The sequence below is a fragment of the Dermacentor albipictus genome, chromosome 6 (genome assembly GCF_038994185.2).
Source record: "Dermacentor albipictus isolate Rhodes 1998 colony chromosome 6, USDA_Dalb.pri_finalv2, whole genome shotgun sequence".
In the NCBI taxonomy this organism is placed as follows: Eukaryota; Metazoa; Arthropoda; class Arachnida; order Ixodida; family Ixodidae; genus Dermacentor; species Dermacentor albipictus.
Window position 1 is genome coordinate 59,773,373 of NC_091826.1, and position 17,052 is coordinate 59,790,424.

Consider the following 17,052-nt stretch of genomic DNA (forward strand, 5'->3'; position numbering starts at 1 on the left):
TTTTCAAATCTGCATTTAATTTTTTTCGGTACTTTTTGTATTCGTTGAGCAGAGCAGCGTCACGTGTAGGTCCAAAGGCGTGATACATCTTATTTTTGGTTTTGATCTTTTTGTACAAGCATTGACTAATCCAGGATTTACGAATTCTTTTTTGCCTCGGGGAGCATTCAACAAGCGGGAAGCAACTATCATAGATAGTCTTAAGCGTGTGAAAGAAAAGGTGGTATGACTTGTCAGGTTCACTTTCTGCCTAAACCAGGTACCAGTTTGTATCTTCCAGTGCGTAATAAAATTGACGTAGCAGATAAGAATTTATCTTACGATAGTTCGACGTTTCACGAGAGTGGGGCCTGTCGCTGGCGAGTGGCAAAAATATAAAGATAGGGAGGTGATCACTAATGTCGAGTTATAATATACCACTAGTGCTATTTTGTTTCTGGGTGTTTGTGATACTGATGTCAAGTAAGCTGGCACTGTGGTCAGTTAGACGAGTAGGTTACGTAATGACATTTGAGCAAGCAAATGAGTCAAGAATTGTTTCCAACTGTATACAAGATGCATCCCCACTGAGCATGTCAATGTTGACATCACCCATGATAAATGGACTACGCATCAAACGAATTTTTCAGCAGTAACATTTCTATAAAATAAAAAAATTCTGACTTATACCCTGCGGGAGGTCAATTCAATAATGGCTGTCACTAATCAGATATTACGACATCATTAAACAAACTTATCATTTTGAATTGAACGTTAGATCATTCTAATGCATCGTTTGTGCTAGTACGCTCATGTTACATTATTGATAAAATACACATAGCTTCCTGCAAGACAAAGCATAATTTATAGCAAACATGACGGCTGCGTGACGCATCAGCACGACATATTCGCTATCTCTCTCTCACACCCTTTTTATTTTTTAGTGACCGAGATTGTGTTCCAAAAGCTTGGCGCCAAGTTATAGAGGCTATAAATAATTTACGCCTTGCTAGCAATGGTACTGCCTCTCTGAGTAATTATGTATTTTGTGTGTCATTAAATTTTCACCACGTTTTCTATAACAAGCTTTAGGAAGTTGTGCAATCATGTTGAAGGAGTAGGCATCGCTACGCTGCATTTCCTTACAGTAATCAAAGTACATGATCCGTTACTGCTACTACCACCACTATGTCAAACGGGGTCCCGTGAAGCCAAAGTTAGCGCTTGCTTCTCGACCCCGCTTTTTTATCTCTGCCAGCAGAATCGGGATCCCTTCAGGCTGCGCTTCAACCATGGCGCTTCGAGAAAGCAACATCAGTGTGTTTTGCAAATGTGGACGCAAAAACTCTTATGCCGACCACTTGTCTCGTGACCGCATCGACCACACGGCTGAACATTTTCCAGGTGGCAATAAACACACGACTTCGCCGAACAACGAGCCGAGCCGCAACGAAGGAGCCTAGTCGATTACTTGGAAGGCAAGGCAGACTTCCACCCACTGTGGTGGCGTGGCACCGCTAAGCGGGACGGCGCGAGCTCATATATCGTCCGCGGCGGTGGTATTTCGGTTGGGGCTAAGTGCGAAAACGTCCCTGTACCGTGCTTTGTGCGCATTTTAGAGAAGCCGAGACAGTCTAAATCATTCCAAGGTCCGCCACTATGGCGTCTCTATTATTCGAATCGTGGTCTTGCCCCGTAAAGAAAAAACATAATTAAAACTGTGCTGGCTGTGTCAGCATCACATCGACAATGGGTACGCGAAATGACCGTTCAGCAGAGGGTTGTATGGGCACCAGGATGGACATGACGTAGCGAACTGCACAGGTTACAAATTTATGAACGAATTCTGAGTGTATTACGTGCCTAAAACCACGATTTCATTATGGAGCACGCCGTAGTGGCGGACTCCGGATAAATTTTGGCCACCAGGGTATCTTTAACTTGCCCCGAATGTGTGGGAAACGGGCGTTCCGTTTCGGGATTTTTCCCTCGTTGAAATCCCGCGACCGCGCCACCTCATGCTTAGCAGCACAACACCGTAGCCACTGAGCCACCACGGCCGTTTACAAATTTAGTCACGCATAGAAAGTTTGCATCCCTTACATATGTTACAGCTAATGGGGCTCCTACGTTCTTAATGTTGCAATCGTGCTCGCTCCTTATTCGTAGTAGGCCCACTGTAGTCAAAGGCGGTGGGCGCCACTGTGCATGCCTCGGTCTTGCTCACCGTCTCCCTTATGCCATTTCTGGATCATAATTGGCACACATGGAAGCGTCCCGAGAAGCCATGAAATTCAAACAAAGAGTCATACACTTGTAGGCCCTACAAAGTCTGATAATCAGAGAATCAGTTTCATATTTTAGATGTACTAAGGATGAGTAAGCTCTCTCAAACGTGACCACTGCCGTTCGGATCTACAGTCGTAATGCTGAGCTCTGCCACTCTGAGCGGCAATCAACGTGATACATTTTCATCCGATTGCATCATGCGTAGCCCGATTACGACGCTATCTTTGTTTGCGAAACAAACATGTTCGAGTAACGTTTTTTTTTCTTGGTTTTTCTTTCGTATTGTTGTAAAGGTATAAGCCACAGCAGTATAACTTGTTTTTGTTACATTCAGCTTTTGCAATCGATCACCTCTCACAGATTTTAACCCTTCGACTGGCAGCTGAACAATATTCTTGTTCTAACGAGGGCATCTGTAAGAACACGACAAATAGAAATATTAGTCTTTTCGTTTGCTTTGTTGAGTTACCTGCTCGACAGAGGCCTTCAGAAAAGTGTCGTCCGTGAGCTCCAGCAGATGTTCAGGCGACAAAACCTGCAGTTCTCGTCGTTGTCTTCTCAGCGCAGGAATTAGCCACATTTTATTCACTTTGAAAAATTGTTTTCTTTGTTTAGGCAAGCGCTTATAGTTTGAGTGCACGGACGTGCGTCTGAATAGCATACACTGGCCCTGTGAAAGTGTTTTCCTTAATAGACATTCTGTAGGCGGGGCATGGTAACGCTCAGCAAAAATTGTTAAGCTGCCAGTGAAGGGTTAAGGCACGCGTTTGTGCTGTGCACCGGACGTGCTGCCTTCTAGAGCATTGATAATTGCGGGCAAAAATGAATGGTTATTGGTTTTACATTGTGTAGAGAGTGCCAATCGCGCATTTCAAATGGTGTTTTGTTGAAAACAACGTCATCAACAACAACAACAACAAAGAATGCCTTGTGCAGCTGACACGCACTTTGCCATGCAAACGCTGTTTGTGAGATTCTCGTAATTCGAATAACGTTGCCTCTATGTAGCCATGAATAAAACACTATGCTGTGGCGTATCACAAGGGCAATTTTTATTTATTTATTTATTATACAGTCCCACATTCGCTCGGAGAGCATTACAGTGGGGGGGAAGTAATACACATGTTAAACAGTTGTAATTATGGTTACATAAAAAAAACACGGTGACGAATAATGCAGTGCAGGCAGCATAACTATGCCAAAACAAAAAGGAGAAAAAAAAAGAAAAAAAGAAGAAATGGACTATATGTACATACATACACACATACATGGGCATACATGAACTTATGAACACATCTACACTCAGAAATACATATAGTAGGCAAGGAAACGCGAAAAAAAAAAGAAAAAACATCGAAACACGCGAAATGATCACATGTCAAGCAGTTCTTCGAAAAAGGCTGAATTTGATGTTTTAGAAACGGTATCCTGAGGCAGAGCATTCCATTCATTGATGGTTTTTGGAAAAAAAGAATACTTTAACAAGTTCGTTCTTGACTTCATTGGCCTTACTTTTAATGGGTGTTCACGGCGATGGGATGTGTAATGCGGGTTAAGCATGTATTTTGATTTATTAATGCCAGTATTGTTGTAAAATATCTTATGAAAAAATTTGAGACGCAAGCAGCGCCGGCGTTCGGCTAACGTCGTAAGCGCTAGGCGTATTTTCATTTGTGTGACGCTACTACATCTGCGATAGCTCCCAGTGATAAAGCGTGCCGCTCGGTTTTGCACGCGCTCTAAGATGTACTTAAGGTTGTCCTGATAAGGGTCCCATATCGTGCACGCGTATTCAAGAATAGGCCTTACGTATGTCGTGTATAATAACTTTTTGGTTGCCAGAGGACAGGGATGAACATTTCGAGCCAAGAACATTAGTGTGTTATTCCCTTTCGCGGCAATCTCTGCAATGTGATCATGCCAAGTAAGATCGCTTGAGAAGTGAACGCCGAGGTACTTGGCCCCTGTTACGTTCGAAATGGTCGAATTATTTAGCCTGTAAGAATGGGAAACGTCAGTTTTTTTTTTCGAGAAAAGCACACGTAGTTGCATTTTGATTCATTTAGGGCCATGCACCAAGTGGTACACCAGTTAGAAATTTTATTAAGGTCATCTTCAAGGATTTTGCTGTCATTTGGATTGTTTACCGCTCGATAAACAACGCAGTCATCTGCGTACAATCGTAGGTTCGACTGGATGTTCTTCGCTATATCGTTAATAAAAATAAGAAATAATAACGGCCCCAGAACAGACCCCTGCGGTACTCCTGACGTGACCGGAACAGCTGATGAGCAACATCCATTTACCACTGTTATCTGTCTGCGGTTTACGAAGTAGTTAATTAACCAGTTCATTAGGTCAGCGGGAATTTTTAAGTGCTGAAGCTTGTGAATTATACAATCATGCCGTACCCGATCGAATGCTTTTTTGAAATCTAAAAACAAACAGTCAATGCTAGTACCTTGATCTAATGCAGTCGTTATGTCAAAAGAAAATTCCGTTAACTGTGTGTCACAAGAAAATCCGGCGCGAAAGCCATGTTGTTCTGTGTAAAAAAAGTTTTGCGAATTCAAATGCCTTATTAGGTTGCTGTATACGATGTGTTCCATAATTTTCGAAGCGCCGCATAGGAGGGAAATTGGGCGATATTGTTCTAAATTATTTTTTGGTCCTTTCTTATGAACAGGAACCACATGAGCAAACTTCCATTCGTCCGGCACGATTCCTTCGGATAATGACGTCATATATATTGTATGAAGAAGGTTGCTAAGAGAACTAGCGCATTCTTTCAGCACGCGATTGGGTATGCCATCAGGACCTGTCGCTTTATTTGTGTCTAGGCTGGTAAGGATTTGAAAAATACCATGAATTGATAACGTGATATCGGGCATTTCCTGAAGAACTGAGGCGCAGGACGGTAAAGGGATATTGCTCATCGGTGAATTAGCGGAAAAGGCGGACCGGAAATAATCGTTGAAAGCAGTGGCATTCAATTCATCATTTGTTATCGTGCCATTGTCAGACGTGATACATTGTATACCAATTTTCTCTTTCCTGGTTTTTTTGGCAAGCTTCCATATAATATTGTGATTGTTTCGAATCTTTGCGTCTAATGTACTGAAGAAATGACGCTTCGCTTCACTAATTTTAGATTTACAAACTTGCTGGACAGAAAATAACTTTTCAGAAGTAACTGGCATCTTGCTTTTTCTGAGGTTCTGAAAAAGACGGCGTGTTTTTCTAAGGAGTTGACGGATTTCGGAGGTGATCCATGGTTTATCTTTCCGACGTTTGGCAGTTAGTAATTTTGATGGTATGTGCTCCGAAATTAGTGCAACTATTTTATCTTTCAGTACGCTCCAAGCAATGTTAACATCTTTTTCTGAGCAAACCTGTGAAAAAGCTGGAATAAAATCAGTTAATTCACTGTTCATTGCCTGGTAGTTTCCCTTATCATAAAAGTATATAAGTTTTGGAGTAAGCCGAGCTCTATTTTGGTGTGGATAAGAAACGCTGGTTAAAACGACAGCGTGGTCGCTGATACCGGGATCACAGACAGGTGGAGACACCAGATCAGTTTCATTTGTGAAAAGGAGATCGAGGGTGTTGGATGACAGAGCAGTAACTCTGGTTGGGGACTCGACGCACTGAGTCAGGTTGAAGCTACTTGTGAGGTCAAGCAATGCAGAATGCAACGATGAGTTTGATAAATTGGTCGGCAGACCGCCACCCCAGGACACGTCTGGTAGGTTGAAGTCACCCCCCAGTAGAACAACGTCACAAGAAACTGACGCCAGTGCTTCGGACAGGCTAGATATAGCTCTACTATCATTTCCAGGTGGCCTGTAGAACGAAGCTATTGTAATTGTCCTACCAGTTTGTGAAGCAACTTTACACAGGACAAGCTCACAGTCTATGTTGCAAAGATCGATCGGCCAGCTTTGCAAGTTATCTGAAACAAGTATAAATACGCCCCCTCCGTGTCTGTTCCTGTCCGAGCGATAAACCGTGTAGCCTGTTGGGAACACTTCAGCACTTGAAACTGTGTCATCCAGCCAAGATTCAGTGCCAATGATAATGTCCGGACAATGCAGTGAAATTACGAGCGCGAACTCGTCAGCTTTATTTTTTATGCTGCGACAGTTAATAATTATAAGCTGCAAACTTTGTTTGTCATGCGCAGAATGGTGAACTTCGTGGGTTTGCTATGATTTGCACTGTACTACCTCTTTTGCCTCGTTATCAAATATGTAGGTGCTGTTTCCAATATTGAAACGGTTATACCGAAGCTTAAAGGGGTGACTTTGCTTTTTGGCGAATGAAATTAGATGCTTTCTTTCTAAGCGAACCTGCGCGGAGTAGTCCTCACTCATAGCGTAAGTTGTTTCTTTAAGCTTCCGACCTTGAAGCAAGACCTTCTGTTTAGTTTTGTAGGACGAAAAAGCAACTAAAGTTGGTCGTGACTTTTGCGTGCTGTATCGCCCTATCCTGTGAGCGCGTTCAATATCACTGTGACTGATGCTCACACCAAGCAGATCCTTACACAAACAGATAACATTTTTTTCTGCCTCATCCCAGGTTTCTCTTTCGGTATCCGTAATGCCATAGAAAACAAGGTTGCATCGCCTAGATCGGTTTTCTAAGTCGTCGTTTTTTCCTGACAAAGTTTGAACTTGTTTTGTCAGAGATTCTACAGTCGACTGAAGGTTCGTGACAGCTTTCTGTGTGCCTCTGAAGGACTCAATCTCTTCTTCTACGTTGGATAGCTTTGTTGCCAAACAATCTAGTTTCTCCGTGAATTCGCATTGATTTGACTGGATAACTGAGACCTCCTTCAAAAGTTTTTGCTGGTTTTCTTGAATTACAGGAATGACATCAACAGCTTTCATGAGCTTCGCAACCTGAGCCTCTGTCAGAGGTCCAGGATTCAGCTCAACGTCTCCGGACAAAAGTACAAGCAGATGCGTCACAAAGCTCGTAATGCAAAACCACGTGAAAGGCACACTTCCAATAAAGCGAATAGCAAGGAACAAGGGCCACGGTGTCGACAGAAAACGGCGCTTCTTAGGTTTAGGAGTAGCATAATATGCGACACCAACCTGCACAAAGACGGCACGTAAGCGCATGGTAGTGCTCTCGTCGACACCGGGCCCCGTTGTGATGGCATGAGGCTGCCGCTTTAGTACTTGACGGTCTGTTGGCGACGCCCTCTGTCCGCTGACGTTTTCTGTGACGGTTGACATGGTCGAAAGATCCAGCGATGATCCCTCCATTTCCACCGGGTATCGGTAGGCGTGACCAGGTGGCGGTGATAGCGCCGACATCAGTAGCCCAGCTGCCGCGATCTGCACAAAGACGGCACGTAAGCGCATGGTAGTGCTCTCGTCGACACCGGGCCCCGTAGTGATGGCATGAGGCTGCCGCTTTAGTACTTGATGGTCTGTTGGCGACGCCCTCTGTCCGCTGACGTTTTCTGTGACGGTTGACATGGTCGAAAGATCCAGCGATGATCCCTCCATTTCCACCGGCGATGATCCATCCATTTCCAACAATAGGCGCAGCACAATAACTCTACAATTTCCGGACAACTTACGAACTTAAGTTAACTGGCAATAATTCGGCGCAGCAAATATGTCCATCCTTTAGCAACAAAGCAGTCAGTATGCCGGAAAATCGCCTTTGGATGGCTTTCTTGGCGAATCTATTCCACTACGTAATAATAATTCCTGTAGGTTAAGCAAACTCCCACTTTTTGGGCGACAGCAAAGGGTTAAAGTTTTGCATTGATTAATTTTACTTTTAATAAGGTGCTTAGTACGACAAAAATGAAGGGCCCCTCTAGAAAATCCGCAACATGCAACAAAGCCAGAATGCCTGAAAATGCCTAAATAAAATCTCTGAAAATGTTCTGCGAGGCTGTCTAGCTACGGGAAAAATTAAATCCCTATGTTCCCCTCCTGCTGGTATTTAGCGGAGATGCCGCTTTGATCTTTGCCACACAGAGACGCTTCTGGACTCAAATGTTCGCCATGCGATATGTTTCTGTGTTTGAAGGATTACAAACTACTTTTACAGCGAAGCTATTAGTCTATAGTCTGTCGGAATTATTCGTGGCCTGCTCACCCAAAAAACGGCAGCTGAAAAAGGGATTTGTATTTGAGTATTGGCATAACAAAATTATGTCCTCTCATATATTGCAATTACAATCTGATGCTATGATATCTGTAGATTTTTTGTAAGTCGTACTTTACGAATTTTCTGACGCATTTTACTTTTAGATATTGTAGTAGTACGATAACACGTTGCGCGGAAAGAGTCTAAGAACGCTGTCATTGCAGGCGTCGCCCTTCTGTGTGACCCCAGATGAGACCAAACAAATACCGTCGTCATTTGTCAGAGACCAACCACATCGGTTTAGCTTGACGTTAACTGTGCGTTCTGCGAAGACCAGCGAATGCCATGCGACTTGTTACGCCACTGCACTTTGATCGGGAAGCCGTGGTTCTGCACACATCTGCAAAGCACGGGAGGTATTGTGTAAGAGTCCCCCTAGTGGACACATCCTAGGCACCATGCTTCCCTCTCTTAAAAACCGCTGTTGTTGTCTATCGCCACAAGAATAAGATTACGAGGGATATCGTTGAAGCAGCTCAGATAGCCAGAGCCGGTCACGATTGGGTTAGCACGTCGTCTATTCTTTTATCAAATAAAGAGCTTGAATTTTCGGGCACAGTAGTGACATGATTGCTTTTCCTCCGTCTCTTCAGTGTGTATGTTGTAGTGGCGTCCCAGGGAGTATATATATGCTCACCAGCTTCAATAAATCAATCGTTGAAAGTTAGCTCTCGTCCCGTGTTCCTGCTTGTCCCTGTGTCATTCTTGCGCTATATATCCCAGTTTGTATGCATTCAATGACATGCGCGCGGGAAACTGGTTTCATGAGGACCAGCCTAACCATTCGACGCGTACTCGTATGTGGTCTCAGCAGGACCGCTCATTTCGTACTATAGTTTGCACGCGTTAACTCTCGCTCCCACTCGTTTGGTTAGCTTAGTTTAGTCTCATTCGCGCTTGCTTCGATTCTCATGGTTACCCCCGTAGTTGCTTAGTGATTATGCTTTTGAGTAAGCACGAGGTCGCCGGATCCAATCCCGGCTAGGGCGGCTGTGTTTCGATGTAGACAAAATGCGAAAACACCTGTGTACTTAGATTGAGGTACACGTTAAAGAAACTTAGGTGGCCCAAATATCCGGAGTCCCTCACTACGGCGTGCCTCCTAATCAGATCCTGGATTTGGCACGCAAAACCCCACAAATTATTTATTTTAACTGTCATGGCTTGCGATTGTATTGTTATCGGATTCTATGCGGGGCGCCAATCGTGTACAACTTTCTGGAAGCCAAGTGGCACCAGCAATTACACTGGAACATTCAACGAGTCATGTATAGAAGCCGACTCGATTCACCGGCAGATGAAATTTTCGACACTCTATACCATGCCTCAATAAATTTCTTTGCATCAATATATCGCGAAATGAAAACGCGTATAGAGTGGCGCTGAAATTTCGCGTTAGGGTGTATTGTAATCGTCGATGAATGTATATTAACGTTTTTTTTTCCAATGTCCGAATTACAATTCGATGCTATCGTGTCTGTAGGTTGTGTGTAAGTCGTCCATTATGAATATTCTGGCATATTTTACATTTAGAAATTAGTTTAATAACGGACGTCGGTCAGGCGGAGGGCCCAAAGTCAATCGGCAGCGGAAAGGCTTGTAGTGTACGCGTAACAGAAGTATCTTTTCTCGTATATTCAAATTACAATCCGATGCTATCATTTCTGAAGTTCTTGTGCAAGTCATACTTTACAAATTTTCTGACGTATCTTACTTTGAGAAATTCAAATAGTTATATAGCTCGCTTGCGCAAGTTGGAGGGCCGACAAGAGTAAGAATGTGTGCTGTGCTAACGGGACCACCACGACTAGAAGAAAAATCTAGGCTACTTTTTTTCCTACCAGTGAAATTGCAAATTACTAGTCGTGTCAAGAAAGGTAGCTGTTTCTCGCGAAAGGCGAAACATTGATTCAGTTAAAAGTTGTTAAAAGTTGTTAAAAGCTAAACGGCATTAAGGTTAGTTGTTTTATCACCCTTAAAAGCGCTTATAAACATTCGCTTACTACGTGAATGACCGAGTATGGCTTCACGCGCGCCCTTGCAAATCAGAAGAAATCTCACTCAATCCAGCGTGGGCACACGCTGTCAGAACGCTGGCGTGAAAGGGAGTGGCAGCAGCGGCGAGCGCATTCCCCTTCTTCCTGCTTCTTCCTCCTTCATCGCGAACCATGTGCGTATGAACACAGCGCATACGAAGCCATCAACTATCCAGCTTCGGCTAGCTTTCAAAGTCACCGCGCTTACCTACAAGATAAGACACGCGCATCCACGCTCAACCATGCCATTCGCAGCCGCGGCCGGAATCGAAGCGGAAACACGCAATACCCTGTCGCCCCTTTTCAACTCCCTCCTAGCGGGCGCGCATCTCACCTCTCACCCCTTCTCACATCTCACACATCCCCTCTCACTTTGCGCGCGCGACCGGTGGGCACGCACCAACCAAACACCCTTCTCAACCAAAGCTCGCTTGTTTTCTCTAGTACCTACAGCGTACGGTCGCTATCTTATCGCACTTTGACTTTATACGGAACATCACGGTGATGCCATTTAAGATGTATGAAATACACTGCACTGTCGATATATTTGCAATAAAAGAAAGACAACTTTGTTACTAGGGCATTGAGGGTTAGCTTGCATTTGTTTTTTCCCAAGACTGTCTCCTCGTTAAGAACTGCTCGCTAGTGCTTTCCAGCGACCTTCTCATTCTTCCTACAGCTCAGTGGCCAGAAGTTCTTAACGCTATTCATGGTGATCCAACGGCAACGCTCCTCGGATTCTCGCGTAGGCTTGCGAGAATTAAGGAGAATTATCCCTGGGGGCGCTTGAACTGAGACGTCACTCATTACATCACGACATGGCTAGATTGTTAACGCTGCAACACACTGCCTACAAGGCCGTTTAAACATTATAAGACAATCGAGCCACCTTGTGAACTGTTCCAGCGAAGTTGGGGGACATGTTTGGACCCTTTCTGGGAGTCGGAGGAGGAATAAGTGGATCTTCATGGCAACTCATTACCTTGCCCACAAGGATTACCTTACCTTGCCCCCGAAACAAATACCGTGCCCGAAGACAGTTAGTCCGAGGTAGATATTATCCTGCTAGGACATGATACTGCCGAAGTCCTCATCATAGAGAGAGTAATGACTTTCACAGCGCAACTTACTTGAGCGTTTCTGCAGTAGAGCCAGTCAAGTTACCGGAGGAGAACAGTCTGCCACACGCAGACGAAGGGTCTTACTCAAAGCCAGAATGAGGCCCTCGCCGATATGTTTGCAATATATGTGCACGTCAAACAGAAGACGTGAGATGCCAGCCTTTTGTACGTAACATTCACTTCCAGCACATCAGTGCCACAAGAGGTCAGACGGTAGAATGTGTAAGCGCGACTGAACGAGAACGTAGAAAGAAACATACACACAGAGAGAGCGCTCATCCACGTTCAGTCGCGCTTACAAACTCTATCATGAATTCAAACCAACTAGCCCGCCAACGTGTTTAAACTCAGATGGTGCCATTCCATCTCGTTAGCGCAAGTAACTCGGTGATGAGGAATGACGCTATGCTCATTATTCCGCTCAAGTATAATATGATCTGGCTCACTCACTCACTCACTCACTCACTCACTCACTCACTCACTCACTCACTCACTCACTCACTCACTCACTCACTCACTCACTCACTCACTCACTCACTCACTCACTCACTCACTCACTCACTCACTCACTCACTCACTCACTCACTCACTCACTCACTCTCACTCACCTTAAAGTGCTCGTCGTGGTAAAGAATAAGTCGTCCCAGAACGATGACCTCCTTGCAGATGAGGGTGGCGACGAAGGCGGCAAGGACAGGCAATGGGTGCCTAAGATCGAAGAGTGGTGGTGTCCTCAGGAAGTTCTCGATCACCACTTCTCTGGCCACGAGAATCCGGTACAGCCTAGATGTAGCGATCCCTGGCGTGTGAATGACTGTCAGCCTGGGCTGCTGCAGCGACTTCTTAAATATGCGGATACCTGCCATGCATATACGTATGTACAGGTCGAAGAACCCTGCTTTTGCGTGAAAGGGCACGTAGGCATAGGCGCTGTCCAAAGTGTCCCACGTCAGAGTCATATTCCACTCATTCACTGCTAAGCGAGACGCGATTGTTGAAAAGAGGTTCCTGAAAGCGTCGCCATACACCGTTCCCAATTGATTGAAGGACAGTGTAGTGAGGCGAAGCATTTTCCACGTGTAGGTCTTGTCACCGGTGCCACCGTATTCAACCTTCCACTTGGCGAGCGGTAAGGTGACCTCAAGCGCCTGCATGCACTTGTGATGCCGGAAGCTTCGCTCGAAGGACGCAAGACCGATGTCCTCCAGCATGCGTGTTGTAAGGTAGTTCGAGACATACGGCAAAAGCAACCATACAGTGTAAGCGCCGAGGTAGAGCTCGAAGTTCTCAGTAAAATTGTTGTGGCTAAGGTAGGTTGCGTTCAGCTCAGCGAATAGACGGGGTTGCAGGTTGACAATCTCGTCTTCGGGCCAGAGCTGCGAGTCATCTGCAAGGTGGCCGTTGAGGGCTCGCCGAAGCTCGGGATCGCTGAGGTCAAGGTACGCGGGAACGGCGACCGGGTTCCACAAGAATTTTATCAGGAGGCCGATGTCAAAGTGCGTGGTTGTTACGCTGTGGATCATACTCGAATAAGACTGTCCCGTGCCGCCCACAATCTCTGCGCAGCGTCGCAGGTAGGCGCCATGCTTCCCTGAGCGTATGAGCCATTCCAATTGCACCACCCAATCGATGGTGCGGTCATCGAAAGTTGTGTAAATGATATTCCGGTTCGGGTGCGATGGATGGCGACCCACGAAAAAGGCCCAGAATATGGGCATACCGAAGTGCAAAGATGACTTGACGAGCGTTCCGAGCAGCTGAGGTCTTGACGCCGACGTCTTGCGCGGCCAGGAAAGGCCTAGTTCCAGCAGAAATTTCTCGAGAGTCCACGAGCTTTCTCTGCCTCTCTGCAACCAGAAATGAGAGATAAGATTTTGTATTTATTCACGTGTGCTTCACATGCACCTAACTTAACAATCCGTAGCCATGGTTCTCAGTTCCATAGCACTCTTGACATCAGCGAATCGAACGGCGCTCGTTAGGTAGAAAGCGTGAATTTGGGACACGATACCTTTTATTCAGCAGCACATACTTTCTAAGCTAAAAAGCAATTGAATTTGGAACAATGTATCACCACTTCACATTTCTTACACATGTCGCCTTCACCATGAATCGTAAAGTGAGCAGTGAAATTTCATGCTGCATATAGGGGCGCGAAATGCGTCCGCTATAGACAGACGCGCGCAGAGAGAAGAGAACAAACTTTGAGAGCAACCGGCGAGCAGCCGAGCGGTGGTGAAACTGAGCCTTAATGGACGGTTTGCAAAATAGTGAGCGCCACCTGGCGCACAACAGGCAAAGCTGCAGTGCTCTGCGTACGAGAGTATGCGGTTAGAGAGCCAGTTTCGTTTCTCGGCTGCTGCCTGGCCTCTGCCGTGGCAACCGCGTGTGTTCATGACGTCAAAAATAATTGAAGACGCCGTCACTACTTTCCAGTTTTCGTACATGTCATAGACCTGTCAGCGTACATGTCAAGCGTACATACATGTCAGCGTACATACATGTCATACATGTCAAGCGTACCACTCAAACTGATCGCGTGTGGAAATATCTGCTTTCTATAACTGCCACTATTCTCCAGGCTCATCGAGGCTCGGCACTGAATGACAATTACGTTAAAGATATCGTATATTTGGGGCTGCTGATGCCAGCACAAGACTAACGGGAGCGAAATACAATCCTTCAACAAAGAGCAGAGTGCGCGTCGTCGAAACACGCTGCCGATGTGTCGCCGAGTGTCCACACTTGGTTTCGCAGACTGGCCGCGCGCAGCGACCACCGTGCAAGGCGGCTAGCCTTATTTGCTCTTTGCTGCCGACAGAGTATAGAGAGACCCAACTCTGCGTTCATTTAACCGCGACCTAATCGTCCAGACGCTAAAATACTCATGAAAATAAACACTTTATGGCCCGCTCCGTTTTCATTACAAGCGCCGTCGGCTGCTGCTTCGACAACCGGGAGCTAGGCCTGCCGGCTCGAGCGTTCGGCGGCTACCGACAAAGTCAGCGCGCCGAGTGTGATGTTCCGCTTAGGAGAGTTTATCCTACTAATATGGCCCATCTGGAACAAAGCAAAGCTTCACGGAGCTGTTTGACTTGTTACGACGGTCCTTTTTTCGCGCACGGCAAATACGGGAATGTCTCAAAGGACGCGCCGTTCTCTCGACGCACTAATTGCCATCGATGAAGACGGTAGGCCTCGCTCGCTGGCCGTGGGTGTCGCCGGTTACGAAGAAGCTTCTGCTAGGAAGTGAACGCATAGTTTTTTGCTAGCTCTTCACCTCATGAATCAATATTAAAAGGCTAAATAGGAAATACATTTGCCTATCTGTACACCGTCGGCAGAAAAGAGCAAACCAGCCGAACTCCGTCGCGCGGTGGTCACTCCGCGCTGCCCGTCGGTCACACCAACTGCCCTCGAATGGTGTGTTTCGATCACTTCAGTGGCGTACTACTAGGCGCTGATTGTCATATGAGCCGCACTTTCGGCGTCACTTTATGATATTTAGCATTATAACATGTCAGCGACAACTGAGTGACACCACGGCGCGTTCGCAAGCGCTGTCCGTCCCCGTCCATCTTGAACTTTCCCTATTCCGGCAAAATGCGGCTGCGTTTAAGGGTGTCTCGAAGCTTGCAGGTCGAAATAACTTCGCAGCTCTGGCATATGACAATTCAATAGCAGATAATAGCACGATGAGAACCGGCTCTGCGAGGAGCGAGCAAGTTGTGTGCTGTGATAGCATCTCCGGCCGTCGCTTATCCATGCTGCTTTCCTCGCCGGATAGCTCTTCTCGGACGGAAACCGAAATAAACTCATGCTCCGTTTGCTAGTGAAACACTTTGTGCACAATACGCAACAAAACGAGCCGCCCTTTTCACGAAAATACTGCGATCAAAACCACCACAAACCGTCGTCTCAAGGCGCGCTATAGCTGCGTTGGTTGTTCGTCTGCTTCTCGTACCTAACCATGTAGAGGGCGCTCGTGACAGCCGTGTTCGCGCATGCGCAACAGTATTTTTGCAAACCGTCAATTGTAGGTGCCTTCCACGACGCCGAGGAGGCCGGCGCCGCGAACATAAACATCCGCTCGTTGTGCAGCCGCTCACGGCGGCAGCGGCTGAATCGGATCCACTACAGCCCTCCCCCCCCCTCCCCCGTAGATACAAAGGGCGCTGCTGTCGCGCGGATGTCCAGGACACGTGTTTACTCACGGGGCAGGGTACGGATGGGGGCGAATCGGGTGGGGAACGAGTGGGGAGTGCAAGAGGAACGCACAAGTTTGCCATGTACTACGCGGGGTTCACACGGTCGATTGACATCACGTTTTCACGGCCGTTCACGGAAACAGTAAAGGTCTTTTCTCCGCGCTGTAGCACTTCGAACGGGCCGTCGTGCGGTGCAGTGAGGGCGGGCCGGATGCCTTCGCGGTGCACGAAAACGTGAGTTGAGGCAGCTAGGTCTTTGCTTCCGAAAACGTCGTAAGTGGAGGGCTGTCGAGGTGATGCTGGTCGCAAGCGCTCAAAGAGCGACTGAAGTAGCTCAACGTAGGCAAGAGGCGAGAGGTTGGGAACTGGAGGTGGTGCGATGAATTCACCGGGTAGACGTAGTGTCGTCCCGTAGACCATTTTGGCAGCTGTACTCCCGAGGTCCTCTTTTATCGCCGACCGAATACCTATTAGAACTAGCGGCAGGTCGTCGACCCATGATGTTCGAGCGTCGCGGACGATGAGGGCGGATTTCCAATGGCGGTGAAGCCTTTCCTCCATTCCATTTGCTGACGGATGGTATGCAGTTGTGTGGATGTGGCGGATACCGATGATGCTTGTTAACGCTCCGAAGAGCTCAATTTCAAATCGTCATCCGCGGTCGGTTGTTACCACGCTGGGGCAGCCGAAACAAGATATCCAACCGGCCACGAAAACGGACGCCATGGTTGGCGCCGTAATATCGTGTACGGGAAGCGCTTCAAGCCAGCGCGTGTAGCGGTCAACGCAGGTGAGGATGTATTGTTTACCGCGCGATGAAGGCAGTGGACCGACAATGTCGATGTGAACGTGGTCAAAGCGAGAGCCAGGCGGACGGAAGGGTTGAAGTGGTGACTTGGTGTGGCGGGTCGTTTTTGTACGTTGGCAGCGTTGACATTCTCGAGCCCAGCGGCGGACATCTGGTTTGATGCGGGGCCACACATAACGGGAGGTGATGAGGCGCTGAGTGGCGCGAACACCAGGATGGCTCGAGTCGTGTAGCTTGCCAAAAACTTGACGACGGTGCGAGGAAGGCACAAATGAACGGGCACAGCCTGTTGACATGTCGCAGACGATCGTGCCGGAGGAGAATGGCAGTGGCACCTCAGCAAACGAGAGAGATGTGAACCCTGCACACAGGTCACGCGGCTCGTTGTCAGAATATTGTGCCTCTGCGATGATGTCGAAATCCACACAGCAGTGGAA

The 17,052-nt window shown here is 46.9% G+C and overlaps 2 protein-coding genes across 6 annotated transcripts in view; one reads left to right on the forward strand and one right to left on the reverse strand.

Moving 5' to 3' along the window:
- LOC139061110 (uncharacterized) overlaps positions 1 to 17,052 on the forward strand; it is a 374,269-nt gene that overhangs the window by 51,226 nt on the left and 305,991 nt on the right. The gene's annotated exons all lie outside the window — the stretch shown is intronic.
- LOC139061105 (uncharacterized) overlaps positions 1 to 17,052 on the reverse strand; it is a 61,881-nt gene that overhangs the window by 11,884 nt on the left and 32,945 nt on the right. The window contains exons 3-4 of one of the 2 annotated variants that reach the window (XM_070540647.1): positions 12,208 to 13,446; positions 7,368 to 7,613 (exon numbers count right to left, since the gene is read on the reverse strand). In XM_070540647.1, the coding sequence (XP_070396748.1) occupies positions 7,368 to 7,613; positions 12,208 to 13,446 (1,485 nt within the window). The remainder of the gene's footprint in view (positions 1 to 7,367; positions 7,614 to 12,207; positions 13,447 to 17,052) is intronic. The other variant, XM_070540648.1, reaches the window with a different exon arrangement.